Below are 19,979 nucleotides of genomic sequence, written 5' to 3'. Positions count from 1 at the left end.
CACAGCGCGCATCCAACCCGGAAGCCAGCCGCTCCGATGTGTCGGAGGAAACACCGTGCACCTGGCAACCTTGGTTAGCGCGCCCTGCGCCCGCCACAGGAGTCGCGGGTGCGCGATGAGACAAGGATATCCCTACCGGCCAACCCCTCTCTAACCCGGACGACGCTAGACCAATTGTGCGTCGCCCCACGGACCTCCCGGTCGCGGCCGGTTACGACAGAGCCTGGGCGCGAACCCAGAGTCTCTGGTGGCACAGCCCTTAACCACTGCGCCACCCGGGAGGCCGGAATGTAAAACAAATTTGTGCACAAAATTTCAGGGATCTTTTATTTCAGCCCATGAAACATGGGACCAACACTTTACGCGTTGCGTCTATATTTTGCTTCAGTACAAATAGGCCTGTTTAATTTTGTCTATAATTTTGTTATATAACTTTAAAAAACAAGTTAAGTGTAGGCATAGGTAAACTGGGACATGACTAAATAATTCAAATCAGGGTGATTTGTCCACAAATAGGGTATGAAGATCTTAGCTAATTTGGTTAACTTTCTATTTAAAAATGTATTTCGGGATATGAATAGCGAGTATGTCCACTTCACCGTCAGACCATTTTATTGGTGGATATTCATGTTCTTCTAAATACACAATCTGGATCTCTCCACAGCCTCCTAGAGGATCAAGATACTTTGTATAACCTCTCTGGATTAAAACCAAATTATGATTTAGACCACATTACTTATTGGATCACAAAAGAATCCAACTTTTACATTACCGTGTAGTTCTACCATCCAAATCACCAATATTACCTGTGAAGTCCTTGGAGAAATTATTATTTTTAAAGTCACTTTTAATGCTTAAATCCACACATGTGTATACTTGACTCTATACCATCTACTGCATCTTGCCTATGCTGTTCGGCCATCGATCATTCATATTTTTTTATATACATATTCTTATTCATTCCTTTACACTTGTGTGTATGAGGTAGTTGTGAAATTGTTAGGTTAAATTACTTGTTAGATATTACTGCATGGTCGGGACTAGAAGCACAAGCATTTCACTACACTCGCATTAACATCTGCTAACCATGTGTATGTGACAAATAACATTTGATATAACCTGATTTCAAATATATAGATACAGATTTTTTTTTGGGGGGGTCAATTGCCAGTTATGAAAATCAACCCTATATCAAAGGAAGGAGCAGGAACGTAGTAGTGTAGCTAGCTAGCTGCTACAGTCATGTCACAGATACACATACTTGGTAATGTTGTGGTAACGTTAGCTTGTCAGCTGGATAACATGCTAGCCTAGCTAACGTTAGATTTTATTTGTACATGCCAGTCTTTTTTCCTGGTCATAATTTACCAATTGGCATGTTGACAATAGATGAACAGGGAGCAAAATGTGCATATTCGCCGTCCTAACCAACTAAGCTTGATATCTGACGTGCTAGCTAGTCAGCTATGAATCTGTCAACACACTAGCTGCTCGGATAGCAACTTCCATAACTAGTGATGGTCAATTCACCAACTTACCGGACACAAGGTATTCCCCTCCATTGTTGGAAAACTCTATGGCGTTTACACACCCGAAATGTCCCAGCATATCTTTCTTGTAAAGGCTTGTGCATCCTGCCAACCGGAGTCTCTGAAATTCTTCCTTCATCAGCGGGTTCCCGAAAAGCCTTCTCTGAGACAGAAAGCCCACAGAGGACCGCATACCGCAACCCTTCACCTCTTTCATTTTTTTCCTGGAGCCGTTAGCTAGCTAGTTAGCCTGCTTAGCTAAAACACAGCAGAAAGATATCTTGCAATTCCTCACCAACTTGTGCACTTTAACTTTAACCGATATTGTGCCCTTCATTTACCCCGAAAATGTTACATGTTTCCAAGTTCATATATGCAATCCGTCTGTCTCTAACCTACGTTAAGGAGAAGGGAGATATCCCCGAGAGTAATGCTGTTGTTGTCGTTGTTAGCAGCAGTGCCGTTTCCGTGTAGTCACTTCCGGCTCAGCTTCCTGTTCCGCTCCCCTTCGGTCGTCACTAGTTACCACAGTCATAAACCCCGCCTATACCATTTATATTCTTAAAATGTGACCTTAAACATTTTTCGAAGCGTAGGATCTTAAATAGTTCATATCGGGGAAAAAAAAAGGTTCAATTGACACACCTTTATTTGGGTTCCCACACCGTCTCATTATGTTACAAAGGGAACACCTGTACAATCTAGCATGCTCCCAAACACCTGTGTGTAGTAACGGAAGGCCGCCAAGAAACGTGTTGTCACTGAAAAATACTGTCGGCTGCAACGGCGATAAAGCTGGTTAAAACACTATTTGTGAAATTATTTTGATGTGATATGACAGTAAAGGACTTTGTTTCTAGAACCGTGTCGCAATTGAGACTCGATTAATGTTTCGATAATGTATTTGGCTGCCAGAGCCAGTGTACATCTGAATATAACATAAGGACCTTGGACCTGTATCTACTTCCTGTCCAGTATGGAGGAAGTTAGAGGTATTTCCGTGACCCAATGCTAACTAGCGTTAGCACTATGACGAAGTGTCAGATACTCAATAGACTTTGTCAACTTCCTTCAAATCGCACGCAGAGGCATACAAATGTTATCCATGTGTTAATTTGACTGTAGGGATGTAGACAAAGGACCTCATTACCAAAATCCCGAAAGAAGAGTACATACGGGCTAGCCTAACCTTAAATGAAGACAAGCACATTTGTTTTCATTAACTTTTACGATAGTCAATATATCGCATTAGTGGCTACTCAGAAGTACATTTTCGTAGCAGGTTTAGAAAGAGGAACATTTTATGTGTAGTTAATGTCAAATTTGTCCCTGACGACTCGAACACATCTACAATAGCTACAACCAGGCTTGTCCTGAGAACAAACTTGGTTTCTACTAATGCGATTCTGCCCGCTTTAAAATCCTCGATCCGCCTCTCAGAACGTCGTAACACGCCAGCTGACCCATTCAAGACAATTAGCCTCCCAAATAATACGCCTATATAATTCCTCACTTGAACCATACACTGCACTTTTTTTTTTATGATATCACATTTGGGAAAGTTGGCTTACCATAATAAATGAAACATTACTGTCAATTGAATTTGCAGCAACAAAAAAAAAACATTAAAGATTCATATCACATTTAAATAAGTAAATCAAAAGCACACATTTTAGTCTAGTTTTTTTATTCCCGACATTGGGATTACAGTGGTAGTCTTTAAATAAAAAAAACATTTTAATAAGGGAACCTTCCATTCATTACAATCCATTTTCCCCAAGATAAACAGGACCATATTTATAACACAACTTAAAATACTTTTTGCCAAAGAAAGAAATACAAGCGTTGCCAGTTCAACATGAAGCCTTTGAGGCTTCACAAAGCAAATCATTTACCCCACTGTGAGGGGAGCACGGTGTGCATCCCAATATCTCCTTTCTCCAGAAATGTGCACTTGTTCACTTCCATTCATAAATTGGAAAAGGAAATGACTGGCATATGAATACTCCCTCTAACGACCCATGCCTCCACCAATACAACGGTTCTAGATTTGTGGGTAGTAGTGAATGAGTGCACGCTTCAGGAGGAAGGAGAGATAATTGGGACGTAGCCACTGTATACCATAGGAGTTATAGACTATTTGGAGTAATACATTTCTCCCCTTGGTATAACTGTGTAGGGGGGGGGGAGCCAGAGAACCTCAACTTGGCAAGAATGGATACCTGGCATCAACCTATTAAAAAGATTCTCCCCTTGGTATAACTGTGTAGGGGGGAGGGTAGCCAGAGAACCTCAACTTGGCAAGAATGGATACCTGGCATCAACCTATTAAAAAGATTCTCCCCTTGGTATAACTGTGTAGGGGGGGAGGGTAGCCAGAGAACCTCAACTTGGCAAGAATGGATACCTGGCATCAACCTATTAAAAAGATCTTTAGTTCAGTTTATTACAGCCACACTTCCAAGCCTGGGTAACTATTTCATCGATGTATCAAAACGGGGGATACTTCTGTACGTCAAGAAGAAATAATCTTGGTAATGGTTACATTTTAGGCACACAATGAAATAGCTACTACAACAGTAGGCTATAATGTATTTCAAAGTGTTTTGACAAAATATCACCAAGGATTGTAATAACTTAGTAACATTTTTTTTTTTTTTTTTTTTAAGACATAATGATTGGTTGATGATACTTCAATAGATAAGGAGTCATTTGGTTGCTACAGTTTAAAGCTTCTCTAACTTCTGTAATATTAGGGCGCCTGGCTGTTTTTAGAAGTGTTTTTAAATAAGAATTGAAATAGCACCAGTGTTTTACAGAGTGTAATCTGAGAGATCAAGCAAAAGTAAGGACGATCTGATCTTACACAACAATGTAGTGCAGTTGTATTGTATGGATTTAATGCACGCATTTAAATTAGCCATACTTTCTTTTTTTAAATGTCTGTTCAGCTCAGAAATATGACAGATTACAATGCCTGTCTATGTGCCTTTGTGAGCTACAGCTAGTTGGCATCAGTGCTGTATTCATTAGTGGTACACGGTTGCGAAACAAGTTTCTTATTGGACAAGTTCACGTAGTCCCACCCCATCTTCTTTCATTAAGTAGTAGTAGTAGTAGTAGTAGATTATCATAAGGCGCAGGTAAGTAGCAAACTAAACAGAGTCATATACAGTGCCTTCGGAAAGTATTCAGACCCTTTGACTTTTTCCACATTTTGTTACGTCACAGCCTTAAATCAATAAAAATCCTCATCCATCTACACACAATACCCCATAATGACAAAGCGAGAATAGTTTTAAAAATGTAGTTTTTTTTTATAAATGTTTGCTAATTTATAAAAATGTAAAAACAGATACCTTATGTAAATAAGTATTCAGACCCTTTGCTATGAGACTCGAAATTGAGCTCAGGTGCATCCTATTTCCATTGATCATCCTTGAGATGATCTTTCTACAACTTGATTGGAGTCCACCTGTGGTAAATTCAATTAATTGGACATGATTTGGAAAGGCACACACCTGTCTATATAAGGTCCCACAGTTGACAGGGCATGTCAGAGCAAAAAAAAACAACAAAAACAAGCCATGAAATTGAGGGAATAAGGCTGTAACCTAGCAACAACACAAAAAAAACAAGCCATGAAATTGAGGGAATAAGGCTATAACCTAGCAACAACACAAAAAAAACAAGCCATGAAATTGAGGGAATAAGGCTGTAACCTAGCAACAACACAAAAAAAACAAGCCATGAAATTGAGGGAATAAGGCTGTAACCTAGCAACAACACAAAAAAAACAAGCCATGAAATTGAGGGAATAAGGCTGTAACCTAGCAACAACACAAAAAAAAGTCAAGAGGTCCAAATGTACTGCGTTTAGAGAAGCTGGGCTTTTACAATGTGGAATATTGTTGTAATCCTACACATTCAGTTACATGATTTAAATATTCCGTGTGTAACGTTTAATGAAGGAGCTAACATGGCTTCTATAGAACGTTGACGTGTCATGTAAAACGCACCAACGGCAGAAACGTCATGAGTTCCCAAACTCTCTAGCGACACACGTGGGCTCTGGTAGCAGGTAATGAGTGAGCTGCAGTCTGTCTAGTATTCAGCCTAGAAGATGTGTGGTTGCTGTGAGATAAAGAGATTTAGGGTACGAGGACGGGACCGGTGATATGTTATCTCTGCTGGTGGCACACCCACGGCTCCCTTTCAAAAGAAGGGAAGATGGAAAAAGAAAGTGAGAGAGAGAGAGAGATGCACCAACCATTAGTTAGTGCAGGGTCAGTTCCATCTCAATTATGATTTGTGTTTACATATATTTGATTGGATGTACGGGACATATGCAGCACATTGTAGCCTGGGTACCAGTCTGTTTGTGCCATCATTCCACTCCTTGTCATTGCCAAACATATGACACAGAGTTTTAAAAAGAAGGGAAAAAAAGAGTGGAATAATAGCACAGAACAGGTCTGTATTTCAGGCTACAGTAAGTCTATTGTACATGTCAGTCTTCTTCCGATGAGTGCAGAAGGGTCTCAGTGACCCGCTACAACAACAGGAGTCACTGTCCTTAGGGGAGTATTCATTAGTGCACAGTGTAGCAAACCCGCAGTGCAACGGGAAAACGTTTAGCAACGAAATAGTTTTATTTTGGACAAATTCAGGTAGGTTCCTTTCCTGTTTCCCATTATGTTTGCTTCTGTTTGGTTCCTAATGAATACACCCCAGGACTCGAGGTGTTCTAGAATGGTTTCAGTCCAGGATCCAGACCACTTCCTCTTTTATGTGTTGTCCATCTTCCATTGTTTCAGGGCCTTTTGGTCACAAAGTTATCTTGTTAAATTGTGCCTGGCAAAGTGTTTGAAACAATCTATCTTTGCCACATTAGAAAAAAAGCAAAGAGCGGGAGGGAGGGCGAAATGTTACGCATCGCTAGTTATAGAGGAGTTTTTCCAAACGATTTATTTAATTAGGTTTCCGCTCGGCTTTGTGTATAAAAAAAATCAGATATAAAAAAAAAAACTTGGTGAGAAACAAATCTCCTGACAGCCGACGCCTTGGTAACTTTTAGTATGAACACAACAACAAACACAGAAGTATAAACAATAGGTACATCTGGGGCTTAAATTAAGACAGTGGGGTGGGCAGATGTGTGTTGCCTGGTCCCAGATCTGTTTGTGCTGCCGTGCCAACGTTGGGTTTGACAATTGACCATAGGAGTTGGAAAGAGCACAGACAGATCTGGGACCAGTCTAAGATGTGCGGGAGGGGGTTTGGCTATTATAAAAGCTATTGGCACATGAGGGAGGGGACGCTGTCCTCCGTTCCAGATGAGTCTCTATGGTAACGGTGCCCGCTACTATGGCAACGCGCCGCTTGTCAGTAAGGCCCTTTACTGTGTCCGAAGATCCCGATGGGGAAATGTTTGACGTGTGACGACCACTGTGCCGCCAACTGGAAAAACTTAACGTCGTTCCACTCCACGCCGTCAATCAGCACTGGAAGAAAATAATAGATTAAAAATGAAAAATAATCTAGAAATAATCCCGAGTCACACAATGAAATACCTAACAATTTACAAATTGTTATACTAAACCTAGTTCATGATTATCGATGTAATACCTGGATCAGATAAGCATCTGTTAAAGACAAGATGGTCTACAGCCAGACAGATGTAAACCCACACTAATGTAACAAGAGAGTTGGTTGTCTTCGTGTCCAGAGATGAGGAGTCTTACCCCTCAGCATGGTCTGCTGGTGCTTGGCAGTGCAGATCAGTCGACTGATGCCATCGATCACCTGGCTCTTAGACTCCACATCCTTGTCTTTAGTCTTCTTTGGCAGGAATATTACTGAGGAGGAGAGAGAGAACTGAAGAGTCAGGATTCCTAACTTTATGATGTCATAAAGGAAAACGCCAATCATCACAATCGACGATGACGACGGACAATTTTTTAGCAAAGTTAGGAATTCGGCCTAAACTCAAGTTTTAGGATTTAGGCTTTACATTTCGGTCTTTCCAATAGCTTCACTATCAGGATAATAATATATACAGGAGTGAGTCCATTCATTAAAGGGAGTGTGACAGAGAGACCCGACACTAGTAACGTCTGTGAGTGCAGCGGAACTTCATAAAGAGTGCTTACGAGTCAACCACAGGACTCATTCATAAAGATACAATATAACCATTTTAAAATGTGCCCTCACCCTTCTTGTTCTTCTCCTTCATGACCACAGTCATGGACATGGCGGGTTGTGGTTGGGCCCCGGCCTGGGGGAGCCTGCTGACCTGCAGCGAGCGGAACGTACACTTCAGAGTGTTCTTGGAGGAGGACGAGTCCCTTTTCTCCACGTCTCTCTTCCTGTCAGCCGGGGAGGGAGCCACCCAGTAGTCCACCTGTAGTCCCATCAGCTCCCCCTGGGGAGAACTACAATACCCAGCAGAGGAAGAGAGACATGAAGAGAATAGTACGAGATGAAAAAGTTAGAAAATCAAATGTTAGCTAAATGAACAATATGGAAGCCATAATCAGTCTATTAAACCCCCAGACAGTTATCTTCTCTACTCCTCAAGAAGGAGTCGTGATGATGTACCTGTACACCTGAACCAGGTGTTGTGTCTGTATGTTAGCTGTACCTGTATGAGCTGAACCAGGTGTTGTGTCTGTGTGTTAGCTGTACCTGTATGAGCTGAACCAGGTGTTGTGTCTGTATGTTAGCTGTACCTGTACACCTGAACCAGGTGTTGTGTCTGTGTGTTAGCTGTACCTGTATGAGCTGAACCAGGTGTTGTGTCTGTGTGTTAGCTGTACCTGTACACCTGAACCAGGTGTTGTGTCTGTGTGTTAGCTGTACCTGTACACCTGAACCAGGTGTTGTGTCTGTGTGTTAGCTGTACCTGTACACCTGAACCAGGTGTTGTGTCTGTGTGTTAGCTGTACCTGTACACCTGAACCAGGTGTTGTGTCTGTATGTTAGCTGTACCTGTACACCTGAACCAGGTGTTGTGTCTGTGTGTTAGCTGTACCTGTACACCTGAACCAGGTGTTGTGTCTGTATGTTAGCTGTACCTGTACACCTGAACCAGGTGTTGTGTCTGTGTGTTAGCTGTACCTGTATGAGCTGAACCAGGTGTTGTGTCTGTGTGTTAGCTGTACCTGTACACCTGAACCAGGTGTTGTGTCTGTATGTTAGCTGTACCTGTATGAGCTGAACCAGGTGTTGTGTCTGTGTGTTAGCTGTACCTGTACACCTGAACCAGGTGTTGTGTCTGTGTGTTAGCTGTACCTGTATGAGCTGAACCAGGTGTTGTGTCTGTGTGTTAGCTGTACCTGTACACCTGAACCAGGTGTTGTGTCTGTATGTTAGCTGTACCTGTACACCTGAACCAGGTGTTGTGTCTGTGTGTTAGCTGTACCTGTATGAGCTGAACCAGGTGTTGTGTCTGTGTGTTAGCTGTACCTATACACCTGAACCAGGTGTTGTGTCTGTGTGTTAGCTGTACCTGTACACCTGAACCAGGCATAAGGTGAATGCACCAATTTGTAAGTCGCTCTGGATAAGAGCGTCTGCTAAATGACTTAAATGTAAATGTAATGTAAATGTGTTGTGTCTGTGTGTTAGCTGTACCTGTACACCTGAACCAGGTGTTGTGTCTGTGTGTTAGCTGTACCTGTACACCTGAACCAGGTGTTGTGTCTGTGTGTTAGCTGTATCTGTACACCTGAACCAGGTGTTGTGTCTGTGTGTTAGCTGTACCTGTACACCTGAACCAGGTGTTGTGTCTGTGTGTTAGCTGTACCTGTACACCTGAACCAGGTGTTGTGTCTGTATGTTAGCTGTACCTGTACACCTGAACCAGGTGTTGTGTCTGTGTGTTAGCTGTACCTGTACACCTGAACCAGGTGTTGTGTCTGTATGTTAGCTGTACCTGTACACCTGAACCAGGTGTTGTGTCTGTGTGTTAGCTGTACCTGTATGAGCTGAACCAGGTGTTGTGTCTGTGTGTTAGCTGTACCTGTACACCTGAACCAGGTGTTGTGTCTGTGTGTTAGCTGTACCTGTACACCTGAACCAGGTGTTGTGTCTGTGTGTTAGCTGTACCTGTACACCTGAACCAGGTGTTGTGTCTGTGTGTTAGCTGTACCTGTACACCTGAACCAGGTGTTGTGTCTGTGTGTTAGCTGTACCTGTACACCTGAACCAGGTGTTGTGTCTGTGTGTTAGCTGTACCTGTATGAGCTGAACCAGGTGTTGTGTCTGTGTGTTAGCTGTACCTGTACACCTGAACCAGGTGTTGTGTCTGTGTGTTAGCTGTACCTGTACACCTGAACCAGGTGTTGTGTCTGTGTGTTAGCTGTACCTGTACACCTGAACCAGGTGTTGTGTCTGTGTGTTAGCTGTACCTGTACACCTGAACCAGGTGTTGTGTCTGTGTGTTAGCTGTACCTGTACACCTGAACCAGGTGTTGTGTCTGTGTGTTAGCTGTACCTGTACACCTGAACCAGGTGTTGTGTCTGTGTGTTAGCTGTACCTGTACACCTGAACCAGGTGTTGTGTCTGTGTGTTAGCTGTACCTGTACACCTGAACCAGGTGTTGTGTCTGTGTGTTAGCTGTACCTGTACACCCAGGTGAACCAGGTGTTGTGTCTGTGTGTTAGCTGTACCTGTACCTGAACCAGGTGTTGTGTCTGTGTGTTAGCTGTACCTGTACACCTGAACCAGGTGTTGTGTCTGTGTGTTAGCTGTACCTGTACACCTGAACCAGGTGTTGTGTCTGTGTGTTAGCTGTACCTGTACACCTGAACCAGGTGTTGTGTCTGTGTGTTAGTTGTACCTGTACACCTGAACCAGGTGTTGTGTCTGTGTGTTAGCTGTACCTGTACACCTGAACCAGGTGTTGTGTCTGTGTGTTAGCTGTACCTGTACACCTGAACCAGGTGTTGTGTCTGTGTGTTAGCTGTACCTGTACACCTGAACCAGGTGTTGTGTCTGTGTGTTAGCTGTACCTGTATGAGCTGAACCAGGTGTTGTGTCTGTGTGTTAGCTGTACCTGTACACCTGAACCAGGTGTTGTGTCTGTGTGTTAGTTGTACCTGTACACCTGAACCAGGTGTTGTGTCTGTGTGTTAGCTGTACCTGTATGAGCTGAACCAGGTGTTGTGTCTGTGTGTTAGCTGTACCTGTACACCTGAACCAGGTGTTGTGTCTGTGTGTTAGCTGTACCTGTACACCTGAACCAGGTGTTGTGTCTGTGTGTTAGCTGTACCTGTATGAGCTGAACCAGGTGTTGTGTCTGTGTGTTAGCTGTACCTGTACACCTGAACCAGGTGTTGTGTCTGTGTGTTAGCTGTACCTGTATGAGCTGAACCAGGTGTTGTGTCTGTGTGTTAGCTGTACCTGTACACCTGAACCAGGTGTTGTGTCTGTGTGTTAGCTGTACCTGTATGAGCTGAACCAGGTGTTGTGTCTGTATGTTAGCTGTACCTGTACACCTGAACCAGGTGTTGTGTCTGTGTGTTAGCTGTACCTGTATGAGCTGAACCAGGTGTTGTGTCTGTGTGTTAGCTGTACCTGTACACCTGAACCAGGTGTTGTGTCTGTGTGTTAGCTGTACCTGTACACCTGAACCAGGTGTTGTGTCTGTGTGTTAGCTGTACCTGTACACCTGAACCAGGTGTTGTGTCTGTGTGTTAGCTGTACCTGTACACCTGAACCAGGTGTTGTGTCTGTGTGTTAGCTGTACCTGTATGAGCTGAACCAGGTGTTGTGTCTGTGTGTTAGCTGTACCTGTACACCTGAACCAGGTGTTGTGTCTGTGTGTTAGCTGTACCTGTACACCTGAACCAGGTGTTGTGTCTGTGTGTTAGCTGTACCTGTACACCTGAACCAGGTGTTGTGTCTGTGTGTTAGCTGTACCTGTATGAGCTGAACCAGGTGTTGTGTCTGTGTGTTAGCTGTACCTGTACACCTGAACCAGGTGTTGTGTCTGTGTGTTAGCTGTACCTGTATGAGCTGAACCAGGTGTTGTGTCTGTGTGTTAGCTGTACCTGTACACCTGAACCAGGTGTTGTGTCTGTGTGTTAGCTGTACCTGTATGAGCTGAACCAGGTGTTGTGTCTGTGTGTTAGCTGTACCTGTACACCTGAACCAGGTGTTGTGTCTGTGTGTTAGCTGTACCTGTACACCTGAACCAGGTGTTGTGTCTGTGTGTTAGCTGTACCTGTACACCTGAACCAGGTGTTGTGTCTGTGTGTTAGCTGTACCTGTACACCTGAACCAGGTGTTGTGTCTGTGTGTTAGCTGTACCTGTATGAGCTGAACCAGGTGTTGTGTCTGTGTGTTAGCTGTACCTGTATGAGCTGAACCAGGTGTTGTGTCTGTGTGTTAGCTGTACCTGTACACCTGAACCAGGTGTTGTGTCTGTGTGTTAGCTGTACCTGTATGAGCTGAACCAGGTGTTGTGTCTGTGTGTTAGCTGTACCTGTACACCTGAACCAGGTGTTGTGTCTGTGTGTTAGCTGTACCTGTACACCTGAACCAGGTGTTGTGTCTGTGTGTTAGCTGTACCTGTACACCTGAACCAGGTGTTGTGTCTGTGTGTTAGCTGTACCTGTACACCTGAACCAGGTGTTGTGTCTGTGTGTTAGCTGTACCTGTATGAGCTGAACCAGGTGTTGTGTCTGTGTGTTAGCTGTACCTGTACACCTGAACCAGGTGTTGTGTCTGTGTGTTAGTTGTACCTGTACACCTGAACCAGGTGTTGTGTCTGTGTGTTAGCTGTACCTGTATGAGCTGAACCAGGTGTTGTGTCTGTGTGTTAGCTGTACCTGTACACCTGAACCAGGTGTTGTGTCTGTGTGTTAGCTGTACCTGTATGAGCTGAACCAGGTGTTGTGTCTGTGTGTTAGCTGTACCTGTACACCTGAACCAGGTGTTGTGTCTGTGTGTTAGCTGTACCTGTACACCTGAACCAGGTGTTGTGTCTGTGTGTTAGCTGTACCTGTATGAGCTGAACCAGGTGTTGTGTCTGTGTGTTAGCTGTACCTGTACACCTGAACCAGGTGTTGTGTCTGTGTGTTAGCTGTACCTGTATGAGCTGAACCAGGTGTTGTGTCTGTGTGTTAGCTGTACCTGTACACCTGAACCAGGTGTTGTGTCTGTGTGTTAGCTGTACCTGTATGAGCTGAACCAGGTGTTGTGTCTGTGTGTTAGCTGTACCTGTACACCTGAACCAGGTGTTGTGTCTGTGTGTTAGCTGTACCTGTATGAGCTGAACCAGGTGTTGTGTCTGTGTGTTAGCTGTACCTGTATGAGTTGAAGCTTGTGTTGACAGAGGGGGAGGAGGGAGGGGTAGGCGTGGCTTCCTTCAGGGCGGGGGCCACCTGAGGAGGGGTGAAGGAGAGGAGGGCTGTCGCCATGGGAGCTGCATCGTCCGAGTCACCTGACAAAATACACAGGGATTATCATCGTCGGGCTACACAATAGACAGAGGGTACAATTACAACAAGTGATAGACTGACAGATTAGGATTAGGGGTCAGATGCCTGGACACAGAGTAAACCTACACCTAGATTAAATATTCAAGGATTAGGTTTAATTGGTGCTCAGGAAATCAGCCCTATAAGTACTGTGTAAATACAGTATCACATCCAAAAAGTTGTCATTGTTGACATGAAACCAGTGCGTACAACAGCATGTTGTTGGTACACTGTGCATTGGTTACTTTATTGTATATTAGCGTGAAAAACCCCCCACACCTCACGACTAACCTGATGTTGCCGATGACTGCTCCACCAGTCCAACTTTCACCATCTGGGGAGGGAGGTCAGAGGTCAGGGTGAAAAGTATGGACACAACGATCAGGTTCAAGGAAAAGGACGTATCCTTTAGGGAAAAGCCACTTACCCCGATAAAGGGGATGAACTTCTGACAAGAGTCCTCGTCTGGGCTGTAGTACCAGGGGACAGACAGACAGGAGATATGGGGGGGGACAGGGACAGGGGACAGGCACAGAGTGAGCATGTGCAGAAGTTCCAACCTATCAGGATGGAAGAGGGGATTGTCTCGTGTCTTATCTACTGAGACCAGAGGCTTTAACAACCCCATGATGGGTCGTAGGCTAGTGGCCAATCCTCAAGAAAGGTTCAGTTGTTGAGACACCCCTACCTGAGGTAGAACACCCCTACCTGAGGTAGAACACCCCTACCTGAGGTAGAACACCCCTACCTGAGGTAGAACACCCCTACCTGAGGTAGAACACCCCTACCTCAGGTAGAACACCCCTACCTCAGGTAGAACACCCCTACCTGAGGTAGAACACCCCTACCTGAGGTAGAACACCCCTACCTGAGGTAGAACACCCCTACCTGAGGTAGAACACCCCTACCTGAGGTAGAACACCCCTACCTGAGGTAGAACACCCCTACCTGAGGTAGAACACCCCTACCTGAGGTAGAACACCCCTACCTGAGGTAGAACACCCCTACCTCAGGTAGAACACCCCTACCTCAGGTAGAACACCCCTACACCCCTACCTGAGGTAGAACACCCCTACCTCAGGTAGAACACCCCTACACCCCTACCTGAGGTAGAACACCCCTACCTCAGGTAGAACACCCCTACCTCAGGTAGAACACCCCTACCTCAGGTAGAACACCCCTACACCCCTACCTCAGGTAGAACACCCCTACCTGAGGTAGAACACCCCTACACCCCTACCTGAGGTAGAACACCCCTACCTGAGGTAGAACACCCCTACCTGAGGTAGAACACCCCTACCTGAGGTAGAACACCCCTACACCCCTACCTGAGGTAGAACACCCCTACCTGAGGTAGAACACCCCTACCTGAGGTAGAACACCCCTACACCCCTACCTGAGGTAGAACACCCCTACCTGAGGTAGAACACCCCTACCTCAGGTAGAACACCCCTACCTGAGGTAGAACACCCCTACCTGAGGTAGAACACCCCTACCTCAGGTAGAACACCCCTACCTGAGGTAGAACACCCCTACCTCAGGTAGAACACCCCTACCTCAGGTAGAACACCCCTACACCCCTACCTGAGGTAGAACACCCCTACCTCAGGTAGAACACCCTACACCCCTACCTGAGGTAGAACACCCCTACCTGAGGTAGAACACCCCTACCTGAGGTAGAACACCCCTACCTGTGTACCTGAGGTAGAACACCCCTACCTCAGGTAGAACACCCCTACCTCAGGTAGAACACCCCTACACCCCTACCTGAGGTAGAACACCCCTACCTGAGGTAGAACACCCCTACCTGAGGTAGAACACCCCTACACCCCTACCTGAGGTAGAACACCCCTACCTGAGGTAGAACACCCCTACCTGAGGTAGAACACCCCTACCTCAGGTAGAACACCCCTACCTCAGGTAGAACACCCCTACCTGAGGTAGAACACCCCTACCTGAGGTAGAACACCCCTACCTGAGGTAGAACACCCCTACCTCAGGTAGAACACCCCTACCTCAGGTAGAACACCCCTACCTCAGGTAGAACACCCCTACCTCAGGTAGAACACCCCCTACCTCAGGTAGAACACCCCCTACCTCAGGTAGAACACCCCTACCTCAGGTAGAACACCCCTACCTCAGGTAGAACACCCCTACCTCAGGTAGAACACCCCTACCTGAGGACAACCTTGTTTTTTCCCACATCTCTTATGTCTCCCATTTGATGAAATGGATGTTTGTGTAAAAATATTTTACTGCAAAACTGATCGCTATTGTGACACACCCCCTAAACTCAGACTGTATATAATAATGCCTGGAGGGAGGGGGGGCACCCCCTAAACTCAAACTGTATATAGTAATGCCTGGAGGGGGCACCCCTAAACTCAGACTGTATATAATAATGCCTGGAGGGGGAGGGGGAACCCCCTAAACTCAGACTGTATATAATAATGCCTGGAGGGGGAGGGGGAACCCCCAAACTCAAACTGTATATAGTAATGGCTGGAGGGGAGGGGGGGGGCACCCCTAAACTCAAACTGTATATAGTAATGCCTGGAGGGGAGGGGGCACCCCCTAAACTCAAACTGTATATAATAATGCCTGGAGGGGAGGGAGGGGGCACCCCAAACTCAAACTGTATATAATAATGCCTGGAGGGGGAGGAGGGGCACCCCTAAACTCAAACTGTATATAATAATGCCTGGAGGGGAGGGAGGGGGGCACCCCTAAACTCAAACTGTATATAATAATGCCTGGAGGGGAGGGCGGGGGGGGGGCACCCTTAAACTCAAACTGTATATAATAATGCCTGGAGGGGGGGGCACCCCTAAACTCAAACTGTATATAATAATGCCTGGAGGGGGAGGGGGAACCCCTAAACTCAGACTGTATATAATAATGCCTGGAGGGGGGAACCCCTAAACTCAAACTGTATATAATAATGCCTGCCTGTATATAATAATGAGGGGGGGGGCACCCCAAACTCAAACTGTATATAATAATGCCTGAGGGGGGGGCACCCCAAACTCAAACTGTATATAATAATGCCTGGAGGGGGAGGGGGGGAACCCCTAAACTCAAACTGTATATAATAATGCCTGGAGGGGAGGGGGGGCCCCCTAAACTCAAACTCAAACTGTATATAATAATGCCTGGGGGGGGGGTATATAATAATGCCTGAGGGGGGAGGGGGAGGACCCCTAAACTCAAACTGTATATAATAATGCCTGGAGGGGGAGGGCACCCCTAAACTCAAACTGTATATAATAATGCCTGGAGGGGGGGGGGCAACCCCTAAACTCAAACTGTATATAATAATGCCTGGAGGGGAGGGGGCACCCCTAAACTCAAACTGTATATAATAATGCCTGGAGGGGGAGGCACCCCTAAACTCAAACTGTATATAATAATGCCTGGAGGCCTGGAGGGGGGCACCCCTAAACTCAAACTGTATATAATAATGCCTGGAGGGGGAGGGGGAAACCCCTAAACTCAAACTGTATATAATAATGCCTGGAGGGGGGGGGAACCCCCTAAACTCAAACTGTATATAATAATGCCTGGAGGGGGGGGGGGCACCCCTAAACTCAAACTGTATATAATAATGCCTGGAGGGGGGGGGGGCACCCCAAACTCAAACTGTATATAATAATGCCTGGAGGGGAGGGGGGCACCCCTAAACTCAAACTGTATATAATAATGCCTGGAGGGGGGGCCTGGAGGGGGAGGAACCTCAAACTGTATATAATAATGCAGGGGAGGGGGACTGTATATAATAATGCCTGAGGGGGAGGGGGGAACCCCTAAACTCAAACTGTATATAATAATGCCTGGAGGGGGAGGGGGAACCCCTAAACTCAAACTGTATATAATAATGCCTGGAGGGGGGGGGCACCCCTAAACTCAAACTGTATATAATAATGCCTGGAGGGGGGGGCACCCCTAAACTCAGACTGTATATAATAATGCCTGGAGGGGGAGGGGGGCACCCCTAAACTCAAACTGTATATAATAATGCCTGGAGGGGGGGGACACCTGGAGGGGGGCACCCCCAAACTCAAACTGTATATAATAATGCCTGGAGGGGGGGGCACCCCTAAACTCAAACTGTATATAATAATGCCTGGAGGGGGGGCAGGGGGCACCCCTAAACTCAAACTGTATATAATAATGCCTGGAGGGGGAGGGCACCCCTGCCTGGGGAGGGGGGGAACCCCTAAACTCAAACTGTATATAATAATGCCTGGAGGGGGAGAGGGGGGCACCCCTAAACTCAAACTGTATATAATAATGCCTGGAGGGGGGGCACCCCAAACTCAGACTGTATATAATAATGCCTGGAGGGGAGGGGGCACCCCTAAACTCAGACTGTATATAATAATGCCTGGAGGGGGGGCACCCCTAAACTCAGACTGTATATAATAATGCCTGGAGGGGGGGCACCCCTAAACTCAAACTGTATATAATAATGCCTGGAGGGGAGGGCACCCCTAAACTCAAACTGTATATAATAATGCCTGGAGGGGGGGGGCACCCCTAAACTCAGACTGTATATAATAATGCCTGGAGGGGAGGGGGCACCCCTAAACTCAGACTGTATATAATAATGCCTGGAGGGGGAGGGAGGGGGGAACCCCTAAACTCAAACTGTATATAATAATGCCTGGAGGGGAGAGAGGGGGCACCCCAAACTCAAACTGTATATAATAATGCCTGGAGGGGGGTGGCACCCCTAAACTCAGACTGTATATAATAATGCCTGGAGGGGAGGGGGCACCCCTAAACTCAGACTGTATATAATAATGCCTGGAGGGGGGCACCCCTAAACTCAGACTGTATATAATAATGCCTGGAGGGGGGCACCCCTAAACTCAAACTGTATATAATAATGCCTGGAGGGGAGGGCACCCCTAAACTCAAACTGTATATAATAATGCCTGGAGGGGGAGGGGGAACCCCTAAACTCAAACTGTATATAATAATGCCTGGAGGGGAGGGGGCACCCCTAAACTCAAACTGTATATAATAATGCCTGGAGGGGAGGGCACCCCTAAACTCAAACTGTATATAATAATGCCTGGAGGGGAGGGAGGGGGAACCCCTAAACTCAAACTGTATATAATAATGCCTGGAGGGGGAGGGGGGGCAAACTCAAACTGTATATAACCTGGAGGGGGAGGGGGGCAAACTCAAACTGTATATAATAATGCCTGGAGGGGGGGGGCACCCCTAAACTCAGACTGTATATAATAATGCCTGGAGGGGAGGGGGGGCACCCCTAAACTCAGACTGTATATAATAATGCCTGGAGGGGGGGCACCCCTAAACTCAAACTGTATATAATAATACCTGGAGGGGGGGGGGGCCCCTAAACTCAAACTGTATATAATAATGCCTGGAGGGGGAGAGGGGGCAGGGGGGGCACCCCTAAACTCAAACTGTATATAATAATGCCTGGAGGGGGAGGGGGACCCCAAACTCAAACTGTATATAATAATGCCTGGAACCCCTAAACTCAAACTGTATATAATAATGCCTGGAGGGGGGGGCACCCCTAAACTCAAACTGTATATAATAATGCCTGGAGGGGGGCACCCCTAAACTCAAACTGTATATAATAATGCCTGGAGGGGGCACCCCTAAACTCAAACTGTATATAATAATGCCTGGAGGGGGGCAACCTGAAACTGTATATAATAATGCCTGGAGGGGGGGCACCCCTAAACTCAAACTGTATATAATAATGCCTGGAGGGGGGGGGCACCCCTAAACTCAAACTGTATATAATAATGCCTGGAGGGGGGGGGGGGGCACCCCTAAACTCAAACTGTATATAATAATGCCTGGAGGGGGGGGGGGCACCCCTAAACTCAGACTGTATATAATAATGCCTGGAGGGGGCACCCCCTAAACTCAGACTGGGGGGCACCCCTAAACTCAAACTGTATATAATAATGCCTGGAGGGGGAGGGCACCCCTAAACTCAAACTGTATATAATAATGCCTGGAGGGGGGCACCCCCTAAACTCAAACTGTATATAATAATGCCTGGGGGGAGGGGGAACCCCTAAACTCAAACTGTATATAATAATGCCTGGAGGGGGAAAGGGGGGGAGGGGGCACCCCTAAACTCAAACTGTATATAATAATGCCTGGAGGGGGGCACCCCTAAACTCAAACTGTATATAATAATGCCTGGAGGGGGGGGCACCCCTAAACTCAGACTGTATATAATAATGCCTGGAGGGGGGGGGGGCACCCCTAAACTCAGACTGTATATAATAATGCCTGAGGGGGGCACCCCCAAACTCAAACTGTATATAATAATGCCTGGAGGGGGGACCCCAAACTCAAACTGTATATAATAATGTCTGGAGGGGGAGAGGGGGCACCCCTAAACTCAAACTGTATATAATAATGCCTGGAGGGGGACCCCTAAAACTCAAACTGTATATAATGCCTGGAGGGGGGCACCCCAAACTCAAACTGTATATAATAATGCCTGGAGGGGGCACCCCAAACTCAAACTGTATATAATAATGCCTGGAGGGGGCACCCCTAAACTCAAACTGTATATAATAATGCCTGGAGGGGGCACCCCTAAACTCAAACTGTATATAATAATGCCTGGAGGGGAGGGGGAACCCCTAAACTCAAACTGTATATAATAATGCCTGGAGGGGGGGCACCCCTAAACTCAGACTGTATAAATAATGCCTGGAGGGGAGGGGGCACCCCCTAAACTCAGACTGTATAATAATGCCTGGAGGGGGGCACCCCTAAACTCAAACTGTATATAATAATGCCTGGGGGGGGGGGCACCCCTAAACTCAAACTGTATATAATAATGCCTGGAGGGGGGGGGGGGGCACCCCTAAACTCAGACTGTATATAATAATGCCTGGGGGTGGCACCCCCTAAACTCAGACTGTATATAATAATGCCTGGGGGGAGGGGGAGGGC

The 19,979-nt window shown here is 46.2% G+C and overlaps 2 protein-coding genes across 7 annotated transcripts in view; both read right to left on the bottom strand.

Moving 5' to 3' along the window:
- LOC115124383 (DDB1- and CUL4-associated factor 5-like) overlaps positions 1 to 2,022 on the bottom strand; it is a 46,596-nt gene extending 44,574 nt beyond the window's left edge. The window contains exons 1-2 of one of the 2 annotated variants that reach the window (XM_065025918.1): positions 1,929 to 2,020; positions 1,539 to 1,787 (exon numbers count right to left, since the gene is read on the bottom strand). In XM_065025918.1, the coding sequence (XP_064881990.1) occupies positions 1,539 to 1,746 (208 nt within the window). In that variant the 5' untranslated portion in view covers positions 1,747 to 1,787; positions 1,929 to 2,020. Of the gene's footprint in view, positions 1 to 1,538 lie in introns of both variants that reach the window. The other variant, XM_065025919.1, reaches the window with a different exon arrangement.
- Positions 2,023 to 3,858: 1,836 nt separating this feature from the next.
- The window catches only part of LOC115115846 (phosphofurin acidic cluster sorting protein 2-like), a 172,276-nt gene continuing 156,155 nt past the window's right edge, over positions 3,859 to 19,979 (bottom strand). For all 5 annotated transcript variants that reach the window (XM_065025913.1, XM_065025914.1, XM_065025915.1 and 2 more), the window contains 6 exons: positions 13,444 to 13,486; positions 13,308 to 13,350; positions 12,844 to 12,979; positions 7,743 to 7,963; positions 7,274 to 7,387; positions 3,859 to 7,033 (listed from right to left, as the gene is read on the bottom strand). In XM_065025913.1, the coding sequence (XP_064881985.1) occupies positions 6,915 to 7,033; positions 7,274 to 7,387; positions 7,743 to 7,963; positions 12,844 to 12,979; positions 13,308 to 13,350; positions 13,444 to 13,486 (676 nt within the window). In that variant the 3' untranslated portion in view covers positions 3,859 to 6,914. The remainder of the gene's footprint in view (positions 7,034 to 7,273; positions 7,388 to 7,742; positions 7,964 to 12,843; positions 12,980 to 13,307; positions 13,351 to 13,443; positions 13,487 to 19,979) is intronic.

Source organism: Oncorhynchus nerka, linkage group LG12, assembly GCF_034236695.1.
Source record: "Oncorhynchus nerka isolate Pitt River linkage group LG12, Oner_Uvic_2.0, whole genome shotgun sequence".
Taxonomy (NCBI): Eukaryota; Metazoa; Chordata; class Actinopteri; order Salmoniformes; family Salmonidae; genus Oncorhynchus; species Oncorhynchus nerka.
The sequence above is the reverse complement of the archived record's forward strand: the minus strand, read 5'-3'. Positions and strand labels throughout refer to the sequence as shown.